Source organism: Hyla sarda, chromosome 4 (assembly GCF_029499605.1).
Source record: "Hyla sarda isolate aHylSar1 chromosome 4, aHylSar1.hap1, whole genome shotgun sequence".
Classification (NCBI taxonomy): domain Eukaryota; kingdom Metazoa; phylum Chordata; class Amphibia; order Anura; family Hylidae; genus Hyla; species Hyla sarda.
In genome coordinates this window covers 326,982,932-326,998,850 of record NC_079192.1, presented here as the reverse complement: position 1 = coordinate 326,998,850, position 15,919 = coordinate 326,982,932, and the positions used below count along the sequence as shown (strand labels likewise).

Genomic DNA, 15,919 nt, shown 5'->3' with positions numbered 1-15,919 from the left:
ATGACATGTTTATTAACAGGTAGCTCTGCCTTTATCCCCTCGCTTCATGAATTTGTTCCATCGTAGGATTCCTCAGTCTGCTGCCATGGCAACAGCTTGTAGACCCCTGTTAATATGAGAGCTGAGGGGTCGGCCTTTGTCTGGGTGTATTACGGAGGAGGAGGGAATGCGAGGTTCTCTGGGCACTGCCCCAAAATCTTGGTCACCTCTTTCTTTACATGTTTATGTCTTGTACCCCCCTCCCCCATCTTCCTTTCTTCTCTACCCCCTCATCTTCTCTTCACTCTCATCCTGTTAATTGTCCAGTTATAGGGAGGAATAATAATGGCCGCTCTTCAGCTGCTTAATAATCTTGTGTGGCACCGATGTGTGATCTTCGTCTGTGAGCTGTGCTTGATGTGTACAAGTGTTGTGCACATGAGGGATCCTCGGTAGCTGCGGAGCATGGCTGTGCTCCAGTTCACTACAGAGGCTGACAGAAAGCTTATGTCCCACATACTTCTCGGTGCTGGAATTGCCCTTGGGGAGCAATGATGGTAAAGTGATCTGTTAGCTCAGCCTAGTGTCACACATTGAATTATCACACAGGGCACAATCTGATGGCTTGGTGAACTTCATCGAGGTTGCTAATTTCCTAGACCAACATAATAAAGCGGGAGTGCACAGTAACTATGAAATACTACAGTGCAGTTAACCCTACTATCACACTTCCACCTCATGTCACAGGCAAGAAGCTAAGATATAAAGATTTGTTTATTAAGGGCACATTTAGCAGGTATGGTAGGTGTGAATGTACCCTAAGGGGGGTTCTTAAGTTATTTAGCATGTCTGAGAAATAGTGTGATGACATAATTGTTAATAAACAACCATGATACTGGACTGGATGTTATCATATTTTATGAATGACATCTGCAGATTTGTAGATGTTGGAAGGTAAGAGACCTGACAGTATGAAAAGAATTGTCCTTAGACAAGGCTGGCAACAGAAATAAGTCAAATTTGGGAATTAAGGCAAATAAGGGCACAGCATGCCAGCTTGTTGGGGGAAGGCGGGTTGTCGCAGCATGACACAGATGTTACAATTTAGCAAGAATGGCGTTCCAGATCGTTCCTTAATTTAGCCAGCAATTCTGTCCTCTGGTCAGTCTGTCTATGAGAGGCGCATGATCAACCACTGCCACTTGGGCTCTGACTCCCAATGTTTTACAGTTCATCGGCCTTCCTCAAACAGCTATACATGGACCTGCTATTCCCCGCAGCATACAGCAGGTTCCTCTGGGACCACACGTTTGTTGCCCTCACTGCCCAAACTTTACCTTTTATCACCTGTCCTGCCTTTTCTCCTTTGAGTCTCAAAGCACTGTTTGGTGCCATCTGCCAGTACCTCAGCATTTGGCTCTGTATGGGCCCACACCAACACTCGCCACCATTTGTTTCTTGTTAGAAATTAGAGAACACTATTTCTTGGCAACCAGTAACACCCAGCAGTACTTTGCAGAGCCTTTGTAGCTTTGTAGCTTTGTCTTGCTGGGTAGGTATATGAAAGAATCACAATACAACAGTACGTGGGAACAGTACAATGAAAGGCTATACATCAGGGGAGAAAACACAGACAACAAGGCACATTGCAATTTAAAGGAACAGCCTATTTAAATTACTAAGACAAAGAGGCAGCAGAATAGCCCTGAAAAGTTACTATATGTGCCCTTCAATTTTTGTTTCATGCATGCGCATCGTTTGAACACCACTCCATTTAACCAGGGGAGACATGGGACCCCTGTTGTTGTGATTTTGGGGAGTACCAGAGCTTCAACACCCAGCAATTACACAATGATCCTCTATCCTGCGGATAGGAGATAAGTGCAGGCCCTGAAATTTCTGTTAAAGGGAAGCTCCCACCATCCTGTAATGGTGATTGACATCCGTTTGGACCAATTAGCGTTAGTCCAGCCCCTGTGCTGCGTCCAATTATCGCTCTCTTGGGTTGCTGCTCTCGTGGATGCGGACTAACAGGACGGTGTGCTGCGCAACTTTCAAAGACACGCTAGACCTCAAAACCTACGGCCTCAGCAGAACCAAAAATCGTCAGTCTTACTCTAATTCTTGCTAATACTAGCCTGACTACTGGACCGCAACTAATTCCCCTAAATCCAGTGGAACAGCGCAATAGACTAGAGACTCTTAAAGCTAAAGTCCCGACCATTGTCAATCTCCAAAAGGAAGCTGTATTGATGAGAGACTGTTATGTTAATGAAGTGTACCGAAAATCTTCAGTAAAGTTAATGCTGTTTGCAGAAGCTTTCTGGTTGTGGACAATCCATTATTACTCTCTACTTAAACTTGGTATCCTCTACCTCCCTATCGTTCCTGGGAAGGGTGGCTGTAGGAAAAGCTTTATTGAGGAGCCCACACCCTGGCGTCACGAATAGCAAGGGTTAACAAGCACCCTTTAATACCAGCCCAGATACACTCCCCATACCCTACACCCCCCAAGCTACCACAAATAGATCTGAATGAATGAACTAATCGTATGAAATACTTTGTCTTTACATAGTTAAATGTGCTGACAACAAAATCACACAAATTATCAATGGAAATCAAATTTGTCAACCCATGAGGTTTGAATATGGAGTCACACTCAAAATCAAAGGGGAAAATCACACTACAGGCTGATCCAACTTTGAGTCCTTAAAACAAGTCAAAATGAGGCTCAGTAGTGTTTGTGGCTTCCACATGCCCGTATGACCTCCCTACAATGCCTGGGAATGTTCCGCATGAGGTGGGAGATGGTCTCCTGGGGGATGTCCTCCCAGACCTGACCTAAAGAGAGACATAATGTCCCAGATGTGATCGGATTCAGGTCTGGGGAACGGGCGGGGCAGTCCATAGCGTCAATGCCTTCCTCTTGCAGGAACTGCTGATACACTCCAGCCACATGAGGTCTAGCATAGTCTTGCATTAGGAGGAACCCAGGGGCAACCGCACCAGCATATGGTCTCACAAAGGGTCTGAGGGTCTCATCTCGGTACCTAATGGCAGTCAGGCTACCTCTGGCAAGCACATGGAGGCCTGTGCGGCCCCCAAAGAAATTCCACCCCACACCTTTACTGACCCACCGCCAAACCGGTCATGCTGGAGGATTTTGTACGCAGCAGAACGTTCTCCACGGCATCTCCAGACTCTGTCACGTTTGTCACATGTGCTCAGTGTGAACCTGCTTTCATCTGTGAAGAGCACAGGGTGCCAGTGATAAATTTGCTAATATTGGTGTTCTCTGGCAAATGCCAAATGTCCTGCACGATGTTGGGCTGTAAGCACAACCCCCACCTGTGGACACCAGGCCCTCATACCACCCTCATGGAGTTGGTTTCTGACCGTTTGCATGAACACATGCACATTTGTGGCCTGCTGGAGGTCATTTTGCAGGCCTCTGGTAGTGCTCCTCCTGCACCTCCTTGCACAAAGGCAGAGGGTAGCAATCCTGCTACTGGGTTGTTGGCCTCCTCCACGTCTCCTGATGTACTGGCCTGTCTCCTGGTAGTTCCTCCATGCTCTGGACACTACGCTGACAGACACCGCAAACCTTCTTGCCACAGCTCTTATTGATGTGCCATCCTGGATGAGCTGCACTACCTGAGCCACTTGTGTGGATTGTAGACTCCGTCTCATGATACCACTAGAGTGAAAGCACTGCTAGCATTCAAAAGTGACCAAAACATCATCCAGGAAGCATAGGCCAAGTGGTCTGTGGTCACCACCTGCAAAACCACTCCTTTATTGGGGGTGTTTTGCTAATTTCCTATAATTTCCACCTGTTGTCTTTTCCATTTACACAACAGCATGTGAAATTGATTGTCAATCAGTGTTGCTTCCTGAGTGGACAGTGTGATTTCACAGAAGTGTGATTGACTTGAAGTTACATTGTGTTTAAGTGTTCACTTAATTTTTTTGAGCTATGTGTGTGTGTGTGTGCATATATTTTATATAATATAATGTGTGTGTGTGTGTGTTAATAAGCTAAAATAATATATATATATATATATATATATATATATATATATATATATTTTTTTTTTTACCATATGATGTTATGGCTTTTATGGTTCTCTTCCTGATTCCCTTTAACTTTATATCATATTATTCATTTATAGGGTATAATTCATACTAGTGGGAAAATACCATTATTGGATACTTAGACTTAAGAGTAGAGGGATTTTTTGTTCATTATAAGTAAAACTTTTAACTTTTTTTTAAGGTTTCACTGTAGTTAGGCTTTTAAACCTTTTAGCAATATTGTTTGATACTTTTCCCATCAAATATTAAAGTCTCGTGGTTTACACTATCAAAGGTTTCTTAATAGAGCAATTACATACGGTTCATATTAATTGCCTCTGTTTCCATAAAAGCAGACAGGACCACTTCAAGATTTATGTGGACCCTTTACTCTGTTTTTGTTTCCATGTTGTGTGTGTGTGTGTGTGTGTGTGTATATACACCTCTATCAGGTGTATATAAGGTGCCTTGGATGTTTCAGACCTTGCAATGCCTGCTGTACTGTTCACACAGAGGCATATTCATAGTGTAGGGTCCGTCCCAGAATGAGGTCACCTTACCGTGGTGGGACGGTCCACGCTATTTGGCACCAAATTTGCAAGCTAAGTACCTCATAATTTCATAGTTTCATATTTTCATTTGTTGCACTACAGCTGTATAGCTTTTCATGTTCTATCTATATACTCATGTTTCATCTATATCTTTGTGCTAGCAGTGTGCTGCTGTATTCTCCTGTTGCGCTATATATAATATTATTTTTTTCTGCGCATCTTTATGGGGGCAGTCATCTTTCTTAATCTGTGTCTGCTCTCTGTGAGTAGAGATTTGTGTTACAGCAGTTGTATGGACATAGGAAACCTCATACAGAGAATGCCTCATTGACTTTTATAAGAGAATATGGTGAGCATGCTCTGACCGCAGGGAGGAAAACCGTTATTGTTCCTCTAATTTAGACCTCTTTTGACCTGTTACCCAGATGTGTGAAAAGTTAAGATTGCACACGGTATCATTCCTGAGTCCCGCTGCAAACATGAGTTACATCCGGGTGAAGTGTGCAGCAGAGTGCACTTCACTCTCCGGCTGTTAGCCAAATCCGACCATTTCTATGCATAATTCTATACGAATAAAAGGTTGGATCTGGCAGCTGGCCGTGGAGTATGGTGCCGCAGACTTCATAAGCTTTTAACTCTCGATCGCACTGGGTCAGCAGTAAGACACAGTGTCTCAACTTTTGACGTTTCTGGGCAACATGGCAAAATTAGTTTTTTAAATGACAGTAATGTCTTAAGCCATCCCCACTACCTCTTATCAATAGGGTGATTGTTTGTTATTTGCCCTCAGATATATATTTGATTTATTACCTTCCATTATAGCCATGCCTATGGTGATAATGAGACTGCTGAAAAGTGATCTCCACTGAACAGAAAGTGTCAGCGTCTTGTGAAGCCCAGTTCTGTGTGAGAACTGTAAGATCTCAGTAAATTTATTTAGATAAGAATGTGAAAATTAGCCTACATAATTTCTCCTATACATTGCAAACACACAGGAGAGGAGACCCTGCTTCCTGATATCTCTAGCTCAACCTAAGACATAGCAGCAGCATGGATGACATTATAGAACAGTACTGGGCAGTGTAAACTGTAAATTCAGCACCCTAGGTTAGCTTTATGATTTACTAGATTATCTTTGTTTCTCTCTTCTTCTGTCTCTGCAGCCACTCCTACTCCGTAGACTTTTATGGGCAAGCTTTAACCTGGACTTCAATGAGCAGAATCATCTTGAGACAGCTATGAATGATAAGATTAGATGGGAAGGGGGGGGGGGGGCAGAAAAGGAGTCTGATAAGAGGAGAATGAGGCATATTACAATGTTTCTAATTATTCATTTGTTCAGCCAATTTTTGGAAAGTTTGTTACAATTTTAGTGAGCATTTAAGGGTGCTATCTTGGAAAAAGGTTTTAAACATCAAGTTTTTTGTTTGTTTTGGGGCATTTTGTTCTGTCAGTTATGAGGCTGATGTTATAATACTTTTAAATGACTCTAATGTATTCTTTGCAATTTTCATTAAAACATCTGAGTAGGATATAAACTGGCAAATTATTCTTTTAAAATGTTCTCCGAATGTTCCATTACTCTGATTATTCATTTTCAGCATAAATAGTCTTATGCAAATTGTGGTTCTCTACATTATGGACACTTTCTTTATAACATTTATGCAAATGTCCTACTATTTTATTAGAATAGTGTGAGCTTCATTTTCATTATCAAAGTATTCCTGGTTTTGATGCAAGTAGTTATTGAAGCAACGATTGCCATTGTGATCAGGGAGCCTATGTATTGTTGTTCCTCCATTGTGGTGTTTGGTTCCTCTTAGTCAGCATACCAAGTGCATTTATTACCTCTCCTATAACTATATCACAAGCACAGGTGCTATTATTTCTGTGAAAACTACAGATACCATGACTTACCCCAAAATGGACTGTTATATGCCATTGGTGTCCGTCTTGCTACACATCCGGCAATCTGTAATTCCTATAGCGGAGCAGAAAAATGGAAAATGACAGTGACCTTAGGGGATTTTTACCTTACAAATTTTTAAAACAGATACCTGGATATGTGGATATAGCTGGTGTATTTACTTACATACCATTGTCTGGTTCAGACTCCTTTTTAAAAGGTCATTTGAGAGAGCAGAGGGAAGTCTTCCGATTAAACAACGTCTTGCTGCATGGAACATTTGACTTGACTTGCATCTCCCCACCAACACCACCTATACAAGTGGAGCGGGCCCCTGTGGTCACATAATCATTGTTGGAAGCACTGTCTAATTCCAACACTTTGATCCATGCAGTATTTTTGTAGGTATAACTGTCAGGTGTTCTGCTTCACTAGTTTTGCCATGAGGATGTTTTCTTGCCAATAAATTAGTCCTCTTCCGGACACGTATGACCAGCATGTGTGGATGCACCAGATTCATTTTTGCTAGGAGAGGATGTTGTGGGCATTTGGCATCTTTCTGTAGTTTTTATCATGTCAACATTTAAGGGCATCTGTTACATATTGAATATTATGCCATAAGATAAACGGGAAGCTTGGAGTTTTTTTACTGTAGCTTTTGGCCCTACAAAGGACATTTATAAAGAGAATAATAAAATATATATTCCAATCAGTCTTAGCATTAAAGTAAATGACAGGGGAAGTGAATAACATGGTTTCTCATTACAGTGGCGTCTGTCTAGGGATAGACAGCGATCCCTTGAGCTTGATCTGTTGGAATCAGTAAAAATGGGCAAGTTTTGGTGACTTTGACAAAGGCTTAGACAACTGGGTCAGAGCATCTCCAAAATGGCAGGTCTTGTGGAGCGTTCCCAGTATGCAGTTGTTAGTACTAAAAGTGGTTCAAGGAAGGACAACTAGTAAACCATCAAGAGAGTCATAGGGCCCGTGTCAGCCTGGTGATTTGCTGAGTGGGCGGTCACTGAAGCTGGGGTAGGGGGATTGCGGTCCCAAGGACAGGGGAGGAGTACCTCCCCTCACCTCCTGCAATTAGAAATGTATCCCCTGTCCTGTGGATGGGGATAAGATTTATTACCCCAGAGTACCCCATTTGATGCTTTTTTTGTGAAAACCAACTGAAATACCCGTTAATCAGTCAGAGAGCACCTTAGACACCTTTTAGCTCTCATTTTCACTTAACTTGACAAGATTTCAGAATAGGGAGGGGGAGGATAAAGACCCTACTTTGCAAAGCCTGCCTTATCCCAGCAACTGCAGGAAAATTAATGTCAAGTGAATTTATTTTCATTTCTGAACAATGAAGTGTTCATATATATGTATAATGTAATTATGTTCATATTCCTCCCACACTTCCTTCTCGCTCTGCACTGCTTGCCTCCTGCCATTCAGCTTTTCGCAAACCCATCATGCATACACTATATAGTGTTCTAGAAACAGGAAGAGGCATATATAAAAGCTAGGTTGGCTATAAATAGTCCTATGTATATTAAGACATATATCAGGATGAGCAAAAGTGCATGATTCTTAAAAACATGTTGTATTTTGATATTATCCATAAAAAAAAAAACCTTATCCCCTATCAGCAGGATAGGGGATAAGTGTCACAGTGTCAGTGTTTGCTGAGGTAACGCATATCCAACATTATGGCAGGAAATCGCGGGGTGAGGTCGGGGTCCCAATGGTTGGACACCCTGCGATTTCCTGCCATGATGTTGGATATGCGTTACCTCAGCAAACCACTCCTGCAAGGTAGAGGGGAGATTTCCCCCATCTAGAAATAATAGATTTTGCCGCCTAAAGGAGATGTCTGGACAGGGATTTTTTTATACTTGGATTGGGCCATAGGAAACATGTAAAAAAGGACCACCTCACACACTTTAGAAATGGAGACACCCATCACATCAGAGACTATCTTGAGAACCACTTCCCAAAAGGCCCTAAGGTCAGGACAATCCCACCAACGTGCATCATTGTGTCCGCGACTCTCCAACATCTGAGAGACAATTCCTTTATAGTGAACTGTTTATACTAGTGGTCATATAGTAATGACTCAAGGCTGGGTTCATACACAGTAGGCCAGTTTTATTGATGTGTTTGCACCACAACTTTGGCTTCTTTCTGGCAGGTTTTGGGTCATGAGGCTTTCCACCAAATTTACGATTTCTGTGTGCCATTTGGGCGCTACAATTGCGACAGGTCTAAACAAGCAGCACATTCAGATAAGTAGCACTAAAATTACCCATGCATCACAATAGTAAACACACTGCCACCGAATGAAAGACGCACTCGAGCAAAGCCTATAAGACTACAATAGTAAATCCGTGTCAGTGCTATGCAAGTGGAAAGAAATAAAAGGCATGGCTTCATACTGTGCTGGCTGGAGAACAAGAACCTGTCTACCTATGCTTCTTCTCTAGTGCCCAAGTGTGCTGGGTCTGAGATAAAAAAAAAAAAAAAAAACGGCTTATGCATTGAAACAAATAATCTTCTTATTACTGTATCTTAAAAAGATGACACGTGTAAGTTACATTAGAACAGAGCCTCAATGGTGCACAACCCATGTCCAAATTATCCCTGGTACAGAGTAGATCCAGTGACCCCTTGTTTGAGTAAGGCAAAGGGGAGATCAATACTCATGGCTCAGGCTCTGATGCCTGGCAGCCTGGCAGATGAGGCAGCTGTAGTCTTTCTCACCAAAAGAAGTACAGTCGTGGCCAAAAGTTTGGAGGCTGACACAAATTTTGGTTTTCACAAAGTTTGCTTCATTGCTTTTAGATCTTTTAGTCAGGTGTTACTATGGTTACAATTATAAACATTTCACAATTATTATTTTTTTAATTACTTTAATTGACAAACATTTCAAGTTAATGCGAAGACTCAATATTTGTGTTGTTGACCTATCTTTTTCAAGACTTCTGCAATTCGCCCTAACATGCTGGATATTGACTTTTGGGACTTACATGACCAGTGCTTGGAGTTTATCACAATTTCTATGTTTTTGTTTGCCTACTTGCTTTTTGAGGATTCACTACAGGTTCTCAATGGGATTGAGATTAGAAGAGTTCCCTGGTCATAAACCCAAAATGTTATTGTTTTGTTCTCTAAGCAACATAGTCATCACTTATGTCTTGTGACGTTGTGCTCCATCATACAAACAGCATGGTTCATCACCAAGTTGCTCCTGAGTCATTGGGAGAATTTGCTTGTGGAGGATGTGCAGATACTTCCTTTATTCTTGGCTGTGTTCTTTAGCAAAATTGTGAAAAGCAACACAAATGAATGGTCTTAGAATGCTTTAATGTTGGCATGACACAGTCCCAAACTATCCCAAAGGGGCTTCATCGGAGAAAATAATTTTACCCCTGTCCTCTGCAGTCCAATCCCTGTACTTCCTGCAGAATGACAGTCTTGTCTATGATGGCTTTTCTGGGAGATAAGTGGCTTATTTGTTGCCCTTTGTGACACCAGGCTGGCCTTCAAATGTCTTCACCTCACTTTCAAGCAGATGCACTGACACTGGCCTGCTGCCATTCCATTCATAAATTCTCTTTAAGAGATGGTCCTGGCACTTGAAATTACATTAGGAGGTAATTTTGTGGCAGGGATGAATTTCAGTGGAAATGTTTATTTTTTTATTAATTTTTTTGTGATTTAAGTTCATTTTCATGTCAATTGTCATTTTCATTGCAATTTATCTGATCACTAACTTTGAACTGCTCTATGCTATAGACATGTTTGTAGTCCAGGGCTTGACAGATCCTAGGCACCAGGTTGGCATGGCCACTAAGAGATGAGAGGACAGTAATAATTGACACACAGGGGAAGATGAGGGGACAATAACAACTGTCACATAGGGAAGATGAGGGGACACTATTGACTGACACATGGGGGAGATGAGGGGACAGTAATTACTGACACAGGGAGATGAGGGGACACTAATGACTGATCATATGATGTCATGTTGCCTAGTGACTTCACATTACGTGACATGTGGCATCCTGGCTCCTAACCTTTTTTTGCTGGCTCCTAGATTCTTAACAAATTTGTCAAGCCTGGTTCTAGTCTTGATGTAACCCATCTCATTTATAGTAGAGGAGGTAGGATGCTTATACACTGGTGAATGTGTAATTATTATTATTTCTCCCATTGCAATAAAATTAAACTCTGAGGACTTCATTTCCTCCATCCCTATTAAACTCCTAACAACAATAACAAGGCTCTTAAATCCCGATTTGTATATTCTCTCTTAAAAACACCCCTTGGTTTGTCCTGTACCGAGATGCATTCTGGAACATATAGATTTTCACATGCTCAAGCCCTAGAAAGTAGTATGACATGGATAATCAATTATGCGTGCCCAGGGGCAATAGCAGGATAGTGATGGGAGGGAGTTATTCTAAATATACTTTTGCCTTGCATTCTCATCTCTAGCAGACATGTAGTGTATGTAAGTACAGCTTATTAGGTGGCCACAAGTAACTGGCCCGTGGGGGAAATCATCTCGCAGTCACACTAATAGGATGCTGGGGGATGGATTGCTTTTCTGCTAGAATTCTGCGTTTTCACAGCTCACCCAGTTTAACAGCTTACACAAAGGTAAAAAAAAATATATATATAACATTTTGAGGATTATTCACTATTATGATTATGCCAAATTTCCTTAATATGAACAAAATTAATATTGTATACGCCATGCTATTATAGCATTGTGCTCAAGATTCTTTCCATCTACCTCATTCACATGAAGGAGGGAAATTGTTTGTTTTCTTGGGTGGTAGGCCGAGTTTAGTCTGTTGTGTCATACAGAGAGTAATGACATAGTCCTTTTGAATGTTGTAATATAATTATGGAGCCTGAAGCTGAGACTGCATGACAAAAGTGGCTGTGACAAGGGTCACTTGTCAAAACATTGCGGTGTAGCACTGAAACACTTGCTGCGTCTCACCTAGGGTAAGTAAATGGGATCACATTGCTATACCCAAGTGGCTGTGATTTATTGCAACTGTTGGGCGGCGGCAAACACATTCACTGTCCTTTAAAAGGGATGCTGCGCGACACCCCTGTTGCAGCCAAATCTCCACATTGCTCTAGCCTCATGAGGCAGGAAGATTCCACTTGTTGTTGGTTCCCACAAATTTCAGAAGCTTGACCAAACTTGGCCAAGTTACCTAGAGAGCCATCGTTTCCCCCTTCTTCCCTAGAAAATAAAGACAAAGTGAGAAGATATTATAACAGTGAAGATAAAAATATATCCTGCACTCACCGCAGTAATAAGGGTCCAACGGCTCCTCTCCTGGGCTTCCAGCAGAGAGGGCTGACAGAGCTGGCGTGCACGCTCAGAGGCTACTGCTGGCGGTTTCGCGTAACGTCGAACGCTTCTTCTGGCCTCCTAGGAGCACCACACTCCAGCTCTGTCAGCCATGTCCCCTTGAAGCCCAGTAGAGGAGCTGTTTGACCCTTATTACTGAGGTGAGTGCAAGATATCTTTTTATTTTCACTGTTCTAGTTACTCATGGATGCTTATTGATACTGTCCTAGCACCACCGCTGGTCGTCATCCTGATTACCTACAGTGTAGATCCACAGTCCATAGGTGTATAAGGTGCGGAATGGAAGGGTAACAGTGCCCCTACGGACTGCCTTCTGAATCGTTACAAAGTGAGAAGAGATGAACCTTCCAAAAAGGGACTTGGCTGTGAGTCCATGGTGCACAATTTTAAGGGCGGTTGTCCAAAATATTTACAGCCTGTCATTGTAATAAAACATATATCTACACTACACTCAACTGTTTTATCCTTGCTGTGTCCAACAACACAGCTCTGGTCTTCCCTGCTGACATTGTTTACTTCCCAGCAGCGATGATGTGCCCGAAGACACAGATGCCAGTCATTGGCCTCACAGTAGTTGGCACGAGGCCAATGATTGGTGTTAATGTGTCTTGAGCACGTCATTGCTGCAGGGAAGTGGCTCAATCTTCCATTCAAGTTTTCCTTTCTTCATCTTTCATTCATCTTTGTGTACTTTACATCACATTACCTTGTTTAATGCTTTTGTTGCGTTTCCAGCCTGATAGGAGTGACAGATCTTTGTTAGTGGATAGATGATTTTCATGAGGTTTGCACATGGTAAAAAGGTTGAGAACCCATATAATTTCCGGTTTTGGGTCCTTTGTTTATTTAAAGGTATGAGGACATAATTCGGTGGACTATATTTTGATATTACAAAGCTATATTGTACTTAGAATAAAGGTTCTTTGTTTGTTTTTTTGCAGGGCGTTGTACACTTATGAGGATGGCACAGATAACCTCGCCTTGGCAGCATCAGGAGGTAAGTGGTTAAATTCTCTTAATATAATTTTACATGTACATAAATAAAGCAAAAATTGCAGTAAAAAAATAAATAAAAAAATCATAGCAAAACAATAGAATTATCCAATATGCAGTATTAGCCATTACATTATCACTGGGTTAGGAGTGTTGTAGATGGTAGATGTATCTTTTCGGATGGTCAATAATGAATATAGCAGTTTATTGATGTATGTTGTCTTATCTTAAAAATACTAATAATACTAAAAGAATACTGTAAAATTATTGATATTCTGAAATGCATGTAATTGTATTGTCTATAAATATACAGTAGAATTTCTGTAAATAAAACTACAGAGCAACATATTCAGCAGAAAACATTTGCAAAATTTTGTTAAAGGGGATACTCCGCCCTTAGACATATCATCCCCTATCTAATGGATAGAGGATAGGATGTCTGATTGCGGGGGTCCTGCCGCTGGGACCCCCCGTGATCCCTGTGCAGACATCCGGCATTCTGAAAGTTATTTTTAGAATGCTGGGTTTAGGCAGTCGTGGTTGTGAGGTCACGGTACGCCCCCTCCATTCATGTCTATGGGAGGGAGTGTGGCGGCTGCCACACCCCCTCCCATAGACATGAATGGAGGGGATGTGGTGTGACATCACGACAATCGCCACCCAAACCCAGCATTCAGGTGGATAGGGGATAAGCTGTCTAGGGGCAGAGTACCCCTTTAAATATCTATTTGTAAACTTGGGCTATGGATTTAAATAACCCTATGCCTGTCAACAAGTGTTACATAGTCAAGTGGTCCTTGATACTATTAAATCTGCCGATATGTTTGCCAGTTACAGATCGGGCTGTACTGGCACATGTAAGTCCATGCCTATGGCAGCAGGGTTGAGGGATGGCAGCATTTTGTTATAGATAGTAATTTTATTTCACCGTGTATAGGGGTGAGATCAAAGGTGAGCCTGCAACAAAATCTGCTTGTAACACATACAGTTTTTGACACCTATTTGTGCGAGATCTTCATGAAAAAATGTTGATAAATGTGGAGTTGCCCTAATGGGTGTATTCAGTCCAAGTGCCTAAAGCAGCATGAGCTGTAAATAGGGCCCTGGTTACAGATAATATCAGATCATTTATTTTTTTTGTTACTTAATACCTATTTTAAAACTTCTTCTAGGTGGTGGATTACCTGGCCTTTCTAGCCACTTTGAGAACCAGAAAGTGATGTATGGGTTCTGCAGTGTGAAGGAGCCCAATGCCATGCTAGCTCGCTATGTGCTCATCAACTGGGTAAGGAGATCGTCCTTGGTGATATCAGTTGAAAGGGCACTACTGTTACACGCTAGTTATTTTACATGTTGGAGTTTAATTCTGCAGCCACACATAATAGGCTTTAATGGGAGGGGTGGGCATGAGCAGCACATATTAATAAGCTATAACTGTTTATGATGTAAATAGTCCTTTAACCCCTTAAGGACGCAGCCCATTTTGGCCTTAAGGACACAGAAAATTTTATTTGTACGTTTTAATTTTTTCCTCCTCGCCTTCAAAAAATCATAACTATTTTATATTTTCATCCACAGACTAGTATGAGGACTTTTTTTTTTTTTGCGCGACCAGTTGTCCGTTGTAATGCCATCACTCACTTTTACTATAAAATGTATGGCGCAACCAAAATAATACTATTTGTGTGGGGAAATTAAAAAGAAAATCGCAATTTTGCTCATTTTGGAAGATTTCGTTTTCACGCCGTACAATTTATGATAAAAATGACATGTGTTCTTTATTCTTTGGGTCAATACGATTAAAATGATACCCGTGTTAACATACTTATCTATTACTGTTGCGCTTAAAAAAAAAAATCACAAACTTTTTAACCAAATTAGTACGTTTAAGATCCCCCTATTTTGAAGACCTATAACTTTTTAATTTTTCCGTATAAGCGGCGGTATGAGGGCTCATTTTTTGCGCCGTGATCTGTACTTTTCATTGATATCATATTTGCTTATATAAAACTTTTAATAAATTTTTTATTAAATTTTTTTGGGAATAAAATGTTATAAAAAAGCAGCTATTTTGGACTTTTTTTTTTTTTTTTTACGTTCACACCGTTCACCGTACGGTATCATTAACATTTTATTTTAATAGTTCAGATATTTACGCACGTGGTGATATCAACAGCCAGGACCTGCCGCGCATGATCCGGGCATCGCTCCAAGGCCGCAGTTATGCTTAGGACGTAAATGTACGTCCTGGTGCGTTAAGTACCACATCACCAGGACGTACATTTACGTCCTTCGTCGTTAAGGGGTTTAAGATCATATCTCAAGGATCATTCCATCATTTTGTGTGATCAGGATGCATGTAGGGAAATGCTTAAATGAATAGAAATTCATATTTTGAGAAATATTAATTTTTGACATTGTGTCACATATTTTAGCATTTACCTCCTAAAAGCTTAGAAATGTTGCAGGCACAATAGGTGTTCGCAGTGATGAAGCAGATTTCGATTATCATTTGTAAAATGACTTTGATTATCCCTAATCTTTGTCTATAGTCGGCTTTAATGGTACTGCTTAGGCGCGGTACAATACTACTGCAAATTGTTGTATGAAAAAGTAAACTGTGCACATTATAGTCATCTCACCTGCTGAACATTTAGGGCAGTCTGTTATATATGCTGCTCCTTATTATATCAATCACAAATGCATTTGCGTTAACTATAACCAATGAATGTTCTATGTAGTTCTTGTATTACCCCATGTGTATCATTCTTAGGTTGGTGAAGATGTTCCTGATGCCAGGAAGTGTGCATGTGCCAGTCATGTGGCCCAGGTGGCAGAATTTTTCCAGGTGAGTATTGTTACATATCTGTAGTAAGAAAAAAATGAAAAGTTGCAACTCAGCTCACCCACCACATGGACCACAAGTAAAGGGGGTTGCTCTGTATTCTGTAGCCCTGGAGCTCGGACGAAGCGGGCCGCCTGTTAAAATCCAAAACTTTAATGAAGGTCAATAAAACATGGAAAAGT

The 15,919-nt window shown here is 41.3% G+C and overlaps 1 protein-coding gene across 2 annotated transcripts in view; it reads left to right on the top strand.

Annotated features, from left to right (window-relative positions):
• The window catches only part of DBN1 (drebrin 1), an 80,242-nt gene that overhangs the window by 50,638 nt on the left and 13,685 nt on the right, over nt 1-15,919 (top strand). For both annotated transcript variants that reach the window (XM_056575007.1, XM_056575006.1), the window contains exons 2-4: nt 12,841-12,896; nt 14,065-14,177; nt 15,666-15,740. In XM_056575007.1, coding sequence (XP_056430982.1) covers nt 12,841-12,896; nt 14,065-14,177; nt 15,666-15,740 — 244 coding nt within the window. The remainder of the gene's footprint in view (nt 1-12,840; nt 12,897-14,064; nt 14,178-15,665; nt 15,741-15,919) is intronic.